This window comes from Cydia amplana, chromosome 9 (genome assembly GCF_948474715.1).
Source record: "Cydia amplana chromosome 9, ilCydAmpl1.1, whole genome shotgun sequence".
NCBI classification, from domain to species: domain Eukaryota; kingdom Metazoa; phylum Arthropoda; class Insecta; order Lepidoptera; family Tortricidae; genus Cydia; species Cydia amplana.
In genome coordinates this window covers 12634291-12648378 of record NC_086077.1, presented here as the reverse complement: position 1 = coordinate 12648378, position 14088 = coordinate 12634291, and the positions used below count along the sequence as shown (strand labels likewise).

At 37.1% G+C, this 14088-nt stretch overlaps 1 protein-coding gene across 2 annotated transcripts in view; it reads left to right on the top strand.

Moving 5' to 3' along the window:
- LOC134651126 (extracellular serine/threonine protein CG31145) overlaps positions 1 to 14088 on the top strand; it is a 157434-nt gene that overhangs the window by 135003 nt on the left and 8343 nt on the right. For both annotated transcript variants that reach the window (XM_063506142.1, XM_063506143.1), the window contains exons 4-8: positions 3575 to 3811; positions 6946 to 7070; positions 7995 to 8073; positions 9891 to 9983; positions 13133 to 13376. In XM_063506142.1, the coding sequence (XP_063362212.1) occupies positions 3575 to 3811; positions 6946 to 7070; positions 7995 to 8073; positions 9891 to 9983; positions 13133 to 13376 (778 nt within the window). The remainder of the gene's footprint in view (positions 1 to 3574; positions 3812 to 6945; positions 7071 to 7994; positions 8074 to 9890; positions 9984 to 13132; positions 13377 to 14088) is intronic.

Genomic DNA, 14088 nt, shown 5'->3' with positions numbered 1-14088 from the left:
ATACAGCATGGCATTTACCTAGATCAAAAATCAAAGTGTATTTTTTAAGAATAGCTAGATGGTGAATTTTTTGATTGATTCGAAAATATTGTAGCCAATATTACCCACGCACTCTGGAACAATCTACAGCAATATGTTGACGTTCAAATTGGTTCGAACAAACAGTTTTCCACCCACCGCGGACCAGGGTATTCCCAAAGCTTACCGAACAAACCGCCTTAAAGCTTGTAACTTACGGATCTGCTAATAACTTTATCTTAGGTATAGGAGATCATACTTTACTGGTTTAGCTAAGGTTTTGTAAGTGTTTGGAATCACCTAAGCTAATGCTGTTATTGAAAATGAAGGCACAAAAGACCTTTTACCTATTCATCCCGACTCTCCAGAAAATATCGGCAGTTATAAAATCACTGATAGCTTGTTATTGTAGGTAATAACGAGAATAGACAAAGGTATGTAAAACAATAAATAATCGCATTATAAAATTGTACTAATGGGTCTTAACTTTGGTTCCCTTTACAATGAATTAAATTAACTCTGCGTATTTTCATGATAATTTGTTTATCTTCTTCTCTATTCATAACGGATTTGGTCATTAGGTATTGTTTTATATTCTTCAAGAGAGTTCTTATTGATAAACATATTTTCCCAGGCATTTATAAAATTTTATTCTTATTGAAAAGTCACACGAAGAAACAGCGGTTTATTGACTGATACGACGTAGTAGGTGTACCTATAGCTGGTCAAGCAAAACTTGTCAGTAAAAAAAGGCGAGAAATTCAAATTTTCTATGGGACGATATCCCTTCGCGCCTACATTTTTCAAATTTGCCGCCTTTTTCTGCTGACAAGATCTGCTTGACCAAGTATATGTAATTTCATCAATCTCATTTAATAATACGGAATCAAGTAGGTTTACTTACCTACTCAACCTATTTTTGGGTTTTTATAAAAAGTTATAGAAGTATGTAGGGTAAGTTGTTGATCAATGAAACACAAAAAGTTCAAACCTTCCTATCTCTGATGTTTTTAAAGTTATGAGTGTAATATTGCGTATGAAGATAAACAATTTAGTTGGCTGTCGTATGGCATTCTACTTATTTTTAACAGTTTCTGTATTATAATCCTTTTTTCAAAAAATGAGTTTTGTTTCATTCTGTACTTATGCATGTTTTCAATGAAACACTTCAATTTTTACAGTGAAACAAAGGTAATAATTTTAATCTACCATGAAACAACGTTAATAAACATTGAGACGGTGTTATAAATAAGTGACATTAATACATAGGTATATGCTTTTAATCAATTAATGAAAAAGGAAAGGAGGAAATAGTGGTAGGCTGAAATTGGTTATTTAAAAGGTTTCTGACATATGGAATGATTATAAGATTGCTGAAATGTATAAAAGCGAAAGCCCTGTTTCATTATACACAACTTGAGTTTCATTGTGAATCGAGAATCTGGTCAGCACGTACGGCATGCTGCGAGAAAGGTACGCCTTTTATGTCCAAGGAGCATAATTGCCAACTAGGTGGATGCGGGAGGGTTTTGAGCATCTCCATGCTTGATATCATACACTTTCTTGCAACATAGTGTTATCTCGGCCGTTTCTAAAGTTAAGTATCTTATATTTTATCATATGATAGACTAATTATTATCAATTTTCATGGTATTTTACTTTCACAAATTTCGCACTTAGTCTTTAATTATTTTAAAAAATAATGAATTTGTTTCATTGTGTACTGGTACTTGTGTTCAGTGAACATCATGTTTCATTGTATACTACATAAAAATGTTTCATTGTGAGACTAGGGGGTGTTTTTTAAAACAATAAAAAAAACTGCACCAAAGAGTGAAAGAAATTTAAAAATATTTAGCTCCAAATAAACTTTAATACATATAGAACATAAGAAAAAATTAAATAACGCGAAATTCGATTCTATATCTTGGTAAAAAATTGCGAAACATAAATGAAAAAAAATTACTTTTGTCGTACGAATTCACAATAACGCTCGTAGCAACGTGCTCCTTCTCCGAGGTGCGCTCGCGTATTGGGGAGGTGCTGGGGGACCCTGAGCCTGCCCTTGCTTGACAGACGGCACTAGCTGGTAACACCTAGTTTCCGAGATATCGCAAAGTTTCACTGTGTACTATTGTTTCAATGTTGGACAACTGACCCTATATAATAAAGGTTGATAAGTATATATATTTCTTAAAAGCCAAGAAACTGGACTAGAAATGTATAACTTATATGTGTTGATAAAATAAAATAATTTTATTGTAGGTAGGTATTTATAAGCGCCCACGTAAATTTAATTTAGTTGTTTTTTTGACGTGGTCCTAGGTCTTTAGGCAATGCTAAAGAGGATAGTGGACGACGCATTCTTATACAAGTTTTACATTATGCAAAGTATTTGATTTATAACTTAAGGTCAAAACAGAAAAGAGCAAAGAGAAGAGCGTACCTACATATTATAATTTTCCCTTTTGTATTCTTTACGAACAAGCGTAGTGAAATATTATCTAGGTTCTTTTTACCTCACTTACGTTTACTTACTTACCTTTCTTTTTATGTTGTCTGTAAAGTCGGTTTACAGACGATAATTTTGCGTGATAACGTCTTAAGAAAACATTGATGAAAAATTTCGTTTATTTTATACGTTACCATGGAGATCTGTCCACAACATGACATTTTTTCGTGCATGCTGCCGGTGTTCATCGATTTATAAGACGTTATCACGTCAAAAGTTCAATGGTCCACGATCGTCTTAAGCAAGAAAGCAGCAGCAGTGGGCTAGACCGCTGTTGTTGTAACGCGGATCCTAGCAGGTGTTAATGGGTTAAGTAACTCGCCAAACCGCCCACGGTTTAATCGAGTTTTGGTTACAAAACACCAGCGACTACAAGATTTATTGTACCTACTTGTTCGTATTTTCATTTAAATAAGTAACAATAGTTTAGTGTGCAATGGTAATAATTATAATTGATTGAGGAACTACTTGCTTCAAGAATTTGAACCCAATGTGACCTGCATCCCTACAAAATCAAATTATATTTATTAGATAGGTAATATTTAGTTCATTCGTTTTAAATAGTATCAGGCATATTGTTAGTAGCGTAAAGTGCTACGTGCATAAAAAAAGTTTTCTCTGCATATAGGATTCAAATTGATATTTCTAATCCCTGTTAGCTCTAGGTCCCATCAGAATCGTAGATAATAAAATATTTTAGTTAGTAATGACATAGAGAAATAAGTAAGACAAGAGTGCTCACTCCATACATCAGTTCAGACTATTAATTTCAGTGTCTACATCTAGCATCGAGTAGCGGAACTATCAGTACTGCTACTTGACAATAGATGTAGCACCGACCGGAAAGTCTTATCTCAACAGCATAAGATTTTCCGGTCGGTGCTACATCTATTGTCAAGTAGCAGTACTGATAGTTCCGCTACTCGATGCTAGATGCTAATAGTCTTTTTGGTACTAAATCTGATGTATGGAGTGAGCACTCTATGTATTTTTTTCTCTATGGTAATGAGAAGGCGTAATACTTATCCACAACTTATTTCACAGTAACGGCAGCAATAGTTCCCGAGAGTACGAGCCGAGCGAGACGAGCGGCAGCGGCGCCGACGCCGAGCCGCGGACGCCGGCGCCGCCCGTCGACAAATATGAGGATCTGCAGCGCATCGTCGAGTCGCAGCGGCTAGGAGCCGACAGCCATGCGGTCGTCATACCGCCGCAGAAGGACCTCAATGTGCTGCGGCCCGAGAACCCGACCATAGGGGAGATGGAAGACTTGGAACCTAGGTGAGGCACGCATGAGCGGCATGAGAGTAAGATATAGGTTAGCTTAGCATAAGCATCCACACAGCAGGCGGTCTAGCATGAGTTGCATTCTCGCGCGCGACTCCATACATCTTGCGCGAGAACGCAACTCATGCTAGACCGCCTGATTCAAAATCGAGTGATTTTGAATCTGCTGTGTGGATGCAGGAATGGACTTGCAGTAGGGTCCTTTAAGCCAAGAAACTTGACTAGAAATGTATAACTTATAACTGGTAAAAGGATTCAAGGAGCGTCTAAATGCTATACAAAATCGCCTCTATTGTTTTGTCTATTTGTTTTTTATAATATCGCCCAAGCCCAACGTGATGCTCTTCGGTTGTATTTGTATGCTGCAGTTAGTTTAAATTCAATCATATTTCTTAATGTACTATCCTATCTAATAGATTAGGTACTTGTTCAAAATGTGTAGATGTACTATTGTACTAACGATGATAATGAAAATTATCATGTAATTTTACATAACACTCGAATAAAACGAAATATCTGCAAGTACAATTAGACTATGAACTCTCAGCTAGATGTAATAGGTACAACACAATTGATGATCTCAAAGAATGCCTTAAACGTCGCCTGTACATTTCACAGAATGTTAACGCACAGTGTAAATACGTAATAACCGGAACGTTCAGCTTGATATTCTGTCCGTTAAGAAATATTAATTAAAATTGCTCCGGGTAAAAACGACGCTAAAAGGACATTACAAGGAAAATTTCTCCAAGTTCTCGACACCTGACATCCACAAGTACAATTTATGTAGCGCTCTGCAAGTCCCCAAATTAAATTGTTACTTAGTTCGCTATTGCTGCAATTAAAGTTTAATAATACGAATATATCGCGCCGGGGACGGTCTTCGGTAAACACAGCCTCAGAAACAGTCCTGATGCTCCATTTGCGTGTGCGATAGTTCGATCGCGGCCGTAAACTTGCGCGTGTGTAAATGCCCAATCAGGGCTGCCAAATCGTAGAATTGTATACGAAATTCGTATAATGGAATTTTTTTCGTATCCATTACGTAGGTGGTCTATTGGTATAATTGGATACGAAAAAAAAACCGATGTCAAACTACTGACAATACTTACTTCAAAAAACAGTGTGTCAATACTGTTATACAATTTAATGGAACCGTACGTCAACGTCAGGACTAATTGCGAAAATCGAAGATCGCAAATTGCGGGCGTCCCTCTCTGTTACTCTTATTACGCCTTCATAGGAGTAAAAGATAAAGAGCCCCGCAATTTGCGAATTTCGGTCTTCGCGGTAAGATCCCAGTTTTTAAAATATCGATTTAATATTAATCGGTTTTTATTTAAATTGTGTTCTCGTATAATGCAATCGAATTTCGTATAATTGCAGGCACTGAATCGTATAATAAAAAAATATGTACTGGCAGCCCTGTGCCCAATACCTACGCTTATACTATGATTTATGTCTTACCGATTACTTTATCACTGTTATTTTAGAATCTGTGACGTATAAATTTTACAATCGCGTGGTATTTTTGTATTAACTACGGGCCAAAAAACTAGCTCAATCATGAATAAATGTTACGCTGTCAAAAATTCTGCTCCCGGCTCCTCTAAACCGAGTGCTTTATTCATTGGAAATGCCTGCGCTTAGTGCTGAAGTATGCATTAAAATCAAACAAGTTGGTCGCGGCCGGCCTCTGGCGGCCCACGTAGGTAGTAATTCCACCAAAGTAAATATTAGGCCAAATCTCATAGGAACATGTGAAAAGATGAAATGAATATTACATGTTTGCCTCAGAAAGAAACGAGTTTCAAGCATTCCTGAAACGTGGTTATAAAGTTCGGATCATATCATACTCCGGTGACATGCCGATTCCGTAAGGATCAGACTGATCAGACAACGCGACCTTTCTTTATCTCACAAGGCAAATTTCGCAACCTCTGAAAGAAATCTTATTTAAAATCCTGTTACAGGGCGGGCTGCGATAGGCGCGGGTCTCGGACAATAAAACTAAATGGAATGAATGCATGATGGCTGGCTGAAACGCTGCTTGCGATATGAGGGGCCCTCTTATGCCCAAAATTTCATGTCTCATATAAGAAAGGGTCGACTTGATACTGATTAATTTGGTACACTCTTTACGAAATTGCTAGCTTATCCTGTGTAAATGTCACATGCACTGAAACTATAACGGCGAATCCTTATTTCTGTAAATCGACAGCGAAAGCTCGAACGTTATTCTAATGGAGCGGGCAGTGTTGGTCATTTAGTATTCCTTACGTCCATTTGTCCGAGCGGGACAATCGAGCTTTTGGAATTCCCACCTGATGCCGGTACAATTCTCACCAAAAAGAGAGTCGATAAATTTTAGAGTAGCTGGCGGCTTGATTTCTAAATGCAGGTTATCGGAGCATGCCACAAATCGAGAACGTTACACGTAGGCTCCTTAGTATTCAGCGGCGGGCGCTCCGCGTCGCCTGGAGTCTCGCACCTCGCGCTCGCAGGCGAATCACGTCCACTTATGTGTTCCACGCAGCCAAAACCAACGCCGCCATCGCAAAATCTTCCATGTAAATCTCGACATTAACGGCCAGGTTTACTAATATGCGCCAACACTGCAAAGTAGCCGTGATGTTTTCTCGACCATCCGCTTTGCATTTTGCTCCATTTTTCGAGATCGATTTGATATTCAATGAGAGTGCGACTTCTGATTTGCGCAGTTTGTTATACTTAGCGGATTTTCTTGCATGTATGCATGGAATTGATTGTTTACACGTAGGGTCAAAGTGTCACCTTATTTAGATTCCTGCACTAAGTAATAATTAATACATACTTAGTGCAGGGTGTGTTTTGATAACTAAATATAAGTTGTATAATTTTTTATTCGTATTTTTATTCAAAACGTAGGTTAAAGTACGGCATATCTTTGTCGGTTAATACCTCCTAATGTAGCTTAAGTACCTTAATATCATAAATTTTAGAAAAGCAAAGGTAAACTGATAAATTAATGCCCTCGCAAAATTAAGATACTAAATACGAAACTAATTATATTAGTCTCTTTGATTATATCAGCCTACTGGTTCATATAATCTAAATAATGTAGGTAATCTATTTTTTTTTTGTTTCAGCGTAAACGCGTCCAACTTGGAGAAATTCCAGCTGAAGATAGCGCAACATGAGCTCTACGAAGAAGGCGAGCCGCTCGTGGATGCCGTTGTTAAGGACATGGTCACGCTGCCTGTGCTACACGCCGGTACGTCTCTACTACATATAGATGGTCAAACCAATTTGTCAGTGAATAGGAACCAAAAAAACTATACTCATCCTTTTCTTTTGGGTGCTAGTACTAGTGTAAGACAAAGATAGTATGATTATCTCTGTCTATGTTTGAAATGGGACAGTCCTTTGACACACTATATCTATTTTTATTTATTTCTCATGTGTTCGAATTGGCCTGCATGTCATTTGTAGAAATAGAGACAACATGTAATTCTAGATATTAACGTAGGAATGTAGGTAGTGGTAGTAGGTATATACTAGACAAAATTAAAAGTATCAATTATGCAAGATCTTGGTGATTGGATTAATGAAACATTAATATTTTGGATAGCGACCTTTAGCGACGTTTTTTACGTTTAAATGCCCGGGCTTGCTCAGTTTGCCTCTTTTATAATTCATTACTAAATACGTTTCTCTTCAGTCGTGATTTAAAGGGCCCATAATTGAAATAAGCCTCTTCTAGATGTCTTTAATTACAATCTTTGATACGTATTTTGCTTCGATGAATGGAGTTGCATTTGTGATTGAGTTAATTGATTATACTTCATTATAATTGATATTAGTACGTATGTATATTTAAGAACAATGGGCAAACTTCTGAGAGGGGCGGGTCCAAACTCGGAGCCGTATGTATATTAAATGAAGTCGGATTTGCAATCAGTTGTGGGGTTAGCGGTCCGGCGGACAATAGTACCACAACAATCTCGCCCTTTACTTCAAATTGGACTTAAATATTTAAACCAGTTAATTGGATTTCATTGTTAGAGACTTTACTTCATAGTTTACCATTTGTGTTCAGATTCAGGTAGAAAACCCTTTGAATGTCCGTCTACAAAGAGAGATTATTTTCGTTCAAATACCTACCTACGTTTTCAATAATTAATTTTATCTTTTACAGAGCAAAAAGAAGGAGGGACCCAGTTGAAGCTCATTATTGACTACCCTAACGGTATTCAAGCACTCTTCAAACCAATGAGGTGAGGTATATTGATTTCTTCTTATCATGTTGAGAAACGTTTCAGGCCACCCCAAGCGGCTTTAGGCGCGTTGTTCGGTAAACAAGTTTTGTTCGAGAGCTGTAGTTTCGAGTACTCGCGCATGGTCCGCGCGAGTAGAGCGATTTGCGGAAACTTAGCAAAGTTCTTTTGGATCCGAGAAGGTGACACAGCCGTGTTCGAGTGTTGTGCGTCGGTTCCATTCACAAAACTTCCAGACACTTCTTTCACGCGACCGGCTTAGCGGCTTGTCCTACAACTTCTCCACTACAACTACTATTAAACTGAGGCAAGCTTCCAGTTCGCTCTGTTGTGTAGTTATAGGTATTGTTCGATTCACAAAGGACTTTCAGAGACTTATCTTTCCCATAAGTTCCTTCACATTTCCAAAATTGAGTGAGTAAACGTAATACAATATTACTTTACAAATAATAGTACAGTTCAGAAAGGCTAAAGAAGTCAATTTTCGCTGCGACAAACAAAAGAAAAGGAACATCCAAAAATCCACTCTGGGGGATTCCGTGAAATTCCTGTAGGAGGTGCATATCGCGTGTCAGACGTCTCAGCACTTTACTTTGTTACTATATTCCTTTTTGCAAAAATTGGGAAAGGGAGTGAAATCGGAAGAGACGTCCGAAAAATAAGTGGCCGAGAGATAGGATATCGATAGGTTATGTACGTCCGCACGTAACTCTCAGGTTACTTTTCTAAGGAGTCCGTAGCTTGGCTAGGTAAATTATGGACTCGAGGGGATGCCCCGACGACATATCAAGAGGCCTTAGAGGCCGTGCTACAATTCACTCGGGGACGATAGATTACGCGACAGCCGATAGTTAACCCTGCCGTTCGGTATTTTTAGGTGTCTCTAAGATTATGCTAATCTTTATTCCCGATTTGTCCAACACATTTTCGACTGAATAGTCAAACAGGTCAAACTGTTTCAATTACTCTGTAAGCCGAATTAAGATATGTACTTTTTTCAAGGTTTATTTCAATAATTATAATTACGGGTATATAACGGTAGCGTTAATTAAAGCAACACATTTAAATATTAAGATTTAAGTTCATGTTCATCAGTTGTCAAGAATAGTTTTTGGATATATATCTTAGGCTTTGTTTGTAACTCCTTGAAGGATATAGTTATAAACCTAACACTTCTATAAATAATATTTAAAAAAACAACAGCTCACAGATACCTAAACAGCCAATGCTAATTATAAAACTCAGATAAATCTAAGCCATCTTACCGTTATATCGCTTGAGCTGCATGGCGTGTTAAAGAATTAGACTACATACGATACTCGAGAACCGTCACTGTCCTGTTTGTATTAGTCGTTACGACAATTAAATATTTCTAGTATCCGATAGATTATGTCGATAATAATGCTAACGATAAATTATCCAACGATTACTGCACTCGTGTTCGCCGAGACAAGAGCCGAGTCCGTGCGCTATCGCTACATCGCTTTATCATCTCCTCTTCAGCTCCGAACCCTAGAGTGCTTAAACATCTGCAAGATGAGAACTTAATAATAAATCAAAAATATTTTTATCTGGTTTCGCAAAGCGTCATTGGTCGTCGCCCCTAGGTACAGTGAATTTTACAAACTCTTTTCGTACAGCGATATTGGAATTGGTTAAGTAGGTAGGTAGGTATTGTATTGACTATTGGCAATAAAGTTCTCATTTCCACGAAAGTAAAGACCCGCTTACACCTCATAGATTAAATATTAGATACGTATGGACTATGATTTTAAGATGTTATTATGTTTAAACTAACCTTTGTTTTGTGTTCACAGATTCGCGAGAGATGTGCAAACGTTGCCCAATCATTTTTATTTTTCCGACTACGAAAGACACAACGCTGAAATCGCCGCATTCCATCTTGACAGGTGAGATGAGTCATAATATTGCTGGATATTAATTACTGCGAAACTATCTAACAGTAATTCAAACTCAATTAAAATTTGCTTGAATCGATTCTGATTACGTTGTACTTGTAATTTTTTCGAACGTACCTACCTACTTACAACGAAAAAACCCAAAAACTAAGTTTGGTATTGCATAGTTTGAATTTTTTACTTTTGAACAGCCCTAAACATAAGAAACGAAATATAATAATAAAACTTCCCACATAAATTATTTTGAATATTTATGATCTGTTAAGCCCTTATGGAATTATTTTCCAAAAAACGTCTCTTATTAGAAAGACGTTAGTGGCCTCTTTTGCTTGTATAACTGTTATTGTATATGTATGTACGGAACGCAACCTTCCATTAGGTACGCGTGGGTCGACTTGCACTTGGCCGGTTTTTTTATCATCGTAATGAAAGTTAAACAACGTGCCGAAATATTTTTTATATATTATTTTTTTATGTATTGTACCTATTGCATTTAGTGAAAACTTTAAAAAACATGTACCTATTTATTTAAAGCGACGTTGACCGATTATGACTATAATGACGTTATCAAGCAGGGATGTTGCGAATATCCGCATCCGCATCCGCAACCGCGGAACTTCCGCATTATTTTCAACATCCGCATCTGCATCCGCATCCGCATAAAATCGATGCGGAGTTTAATGCGGATGCGGATGTGGCACAGGTCGGTACAGGAACGTCTTAGCATCGGCGCAAGTGCTAGACTGCTAGGTAATTTAGTCATTATAGCCAAAAAACCTATTAGAAATGAGCAGTCAAGCGTGAGTGGGACTTAATGTTCGGAACCCTTGGAACGCGAGTCCGACTCGCACTTGGCCGGTTTTTTGAAATAAAAATTACTAAAATGTAATATTTGACGTTTTTTATGTACTTATCTATCTTAACATCCGCATCCGCATCCGCGGATGTGAGCCTTTAAAAATCCGCATTCGCATCCGCGGATGACAAAAAATCGGCATCCGCAACATCCCTGTTATCAACTATTGCACTTTAATCAAGTGGAAATATCTCGTTACCGATTAATCGATTATAAACTTAACAGATAACACGAGTAGACTTGTTCAGAAACGGAAACTATCAGTGCATCACAGTCGCACTATATGAGTGCAAACGTGAGGCAATGTTATTGAAATCAAATTGGTATCAGACTTTAGGTTTCTGAATACGCCTCTAAGTGTTGTTAGCCTTGGCTGTAATCTAGTACGTGCTATCTTAAATTAATCCTAAAGCCGGCAATACATAATAACTATAGTGTGTCAAAGGTCTGTTTGATTTCAATCAAAGACAGAGAGAATCATACTATCTTTGTCTTACACTAGTACACAGCACCCAAAAGAAAAGGATGAGTATAATTTTTTTTGTTCCTATTTACTGACAAGATTTGGTTGACCCAGTATATCAAGTACATACCAACAGCCAGAAGCAAAAATGAAACAGGTAGAACTAAATATTATACATACTTATTATAAAATATACCTATGTATAACTAAACATCATATTCTTATAATATATCTATGGGTGTATGTCACTTTATAAATCTTTAGTACGATCCCGCTCGCATTAGGCACTGGCTAAAAATACGAATATCTTAAGTTCATTAATATTCATTACTAATTATCTGAACTTAGAACTTAGTTGTGCATAAATACGAGGGATAAACTGAAAGTTTTTAGAATAGAGAAAACTGTAGTAATTAGACCGTCAATGTTTATTTCTAATGGGTGCTTTAACTCATTCTGATCACAAGTATAAAGTTTCATTAAGATAAGATAACCCTGAAACGCATGGCTCATTCTCCCAATATTCTCTTTTTATATGGTGAATGTCATACTTTTCTATGAGCATCCACTACTTACAACTATAGAAGTGATTAAATTTTGAAATTGAAATTCCATGTGTAAACAGTCGTACGAGGACTAGACGTCATTATAGAAATATAACTGAAACCTATTGTAACTCGTATAACATTATGGCACGGACAATATCTCGGGTAAAAAAAAGAATGACGCTCGACATATAATTTTCAAATAGCCAGCAATCCTGAAATACAAATGACAACCGAATGTCATATAAAAAAGTATAAAGAGTTATATTTTCATAAATTGTCTTTTTTTGTTATATTATTATAATAAATAAAAAAATAAAATAAAAATGATTTATTCAGTAACATAGTAGCTTAACAATATGCAGGTTGGTGTCTCTTTTTAAGTATACAAGATACCTGTGTCAAGAGACACCGCTCTTCCTTACTGGTTTACTAAGTACAATAACAGAGCAACGGTTGAAAGAAACCAAAATAGAACTTAAGATTAAAATTACATTTAAATTAACGTAACATATACTTTAACAGAAAAGAGATATCTAAGCTAATAGATATGTATGAGCCACTTTTGTGTGTGTGTGTGTGTGTGTGTGTGTGTGTGTGTGTGTGTGTGTGTGTGTGCACGGATGCGTGATGTGTATGTGTTAACAGAAACCGGTATGGTTAACATAAGACGGTATAATTGAATTGGATGAAAGCTGATAGAAGAATTGTAGGATTGAAGAGAGGTTACGTGAGAGGTTATTATGATCTCTAAGTGACCCTTTCTAGGAACTTTCAGTGTTACCATAGAGAAAAAAATACATAGAGTGCTCACTCCATACATCAGTTTTAGTACCAAAAAGACTATTAGCATCTAGCATCGAGTAGCGGAACTATCAGTACTGCTACTTGACAATAGATGTAGCACCGACCGGAAAGTCTTATGCTGTTGAGATAAGACTTTCCGGTCGGTGATACATCTATTGTCAAGTAGCAGTACTGATAGTTCCGCTACTCGATGCTAGATGTAGACACTGAAATTAATAGTCTGAACTGATGTATGGAGTGAGCACTCTTGTCTTACTATATTTCTTTATGGTGTTACCTATGTATAATCTGAAACACAGGGGCGTTTACCTTGCATCCCAAGTAATAACAAAATATATTAAGAATTTATTTACATAAAAAGCATCTGCTGTTATATTTTCGAGGATTTCTAAATTTTAAATATCAGTACCTACATAAAATTTAAAATTTAAAACCCTCGTACAATTTTAATTTAACTTTATTGACTTAGGATACTGGGATTTCGACGTGCGATGCCAGTAGTCGGGCGCGTCCTAAATATGACTACAGAGATCTACGATGTCACCGAGGGTGACATTTTGAAGACATTCTTCGTCTCGCCGGCGAACAACTTCTGCTTCCACGGAAAGTGCTCGTACTATTGCGACACTGGGCACGCCATTTGTGGGAATCCCGACATGTTGGAGGGAAGCTTCGCTGCGTTCCTTCCTTCGTCCGACTTAGCTGAACGGAAGGTATGTTATTTGTAGTCAGCGAAACTTCTATTTCTACAGAAACTATTCATAAAACTGCGACATGGGACACGGGATGGCATTTGAACCCCGACATGGTGAAGCTTCGCTGCGTTTCTTCCTTTGTCTGGATTCGCTCAACAGAAGGTATGCAATCTGTTGCGCGTGACCAACTTCTGCTTCTTTGGAAAATCGTCGTATGTTACTGGGATATTGTGGGAACACCTCGAAGTCATACTTTCTTCGAAGTTATCTGAAAGTTTTTCTACTCGTTGTCAAATAATTTCTGGTCCAGCCTTTATAGCTACTAAGTATAATTTTAAAGTTGTAATAAGTATATAAGTATATAGGTAGTAAATAAGCCCCTATTATGAAAAAACTACGTTTAGAGTCTTCTGGTTAATAATTTAGGTTATTCACGCCAGCCGCACAACGTAATAATTAAGTAATGACCGTGCAACGAGTAGGAAATACAGCTTACAACGTTACCTACTACCTAACACGTAGGTAATATTGAAATAATCAAGGTGATAATACCTTTTTTAATTGCAAATTGTTATAAGTTATTTGTTTTATAAGGGAGCAAAGTTGTTGTTTTTCGTTTGTTGTGATGTGTTATTTCAATTTGATACCCGAGCAAGCGAGATAATTCTTAATTGCGCCACGAGCATAGCGAGTTTTTCGAAAAGTGCAATTGTAATTGTTGCGAGGGTTT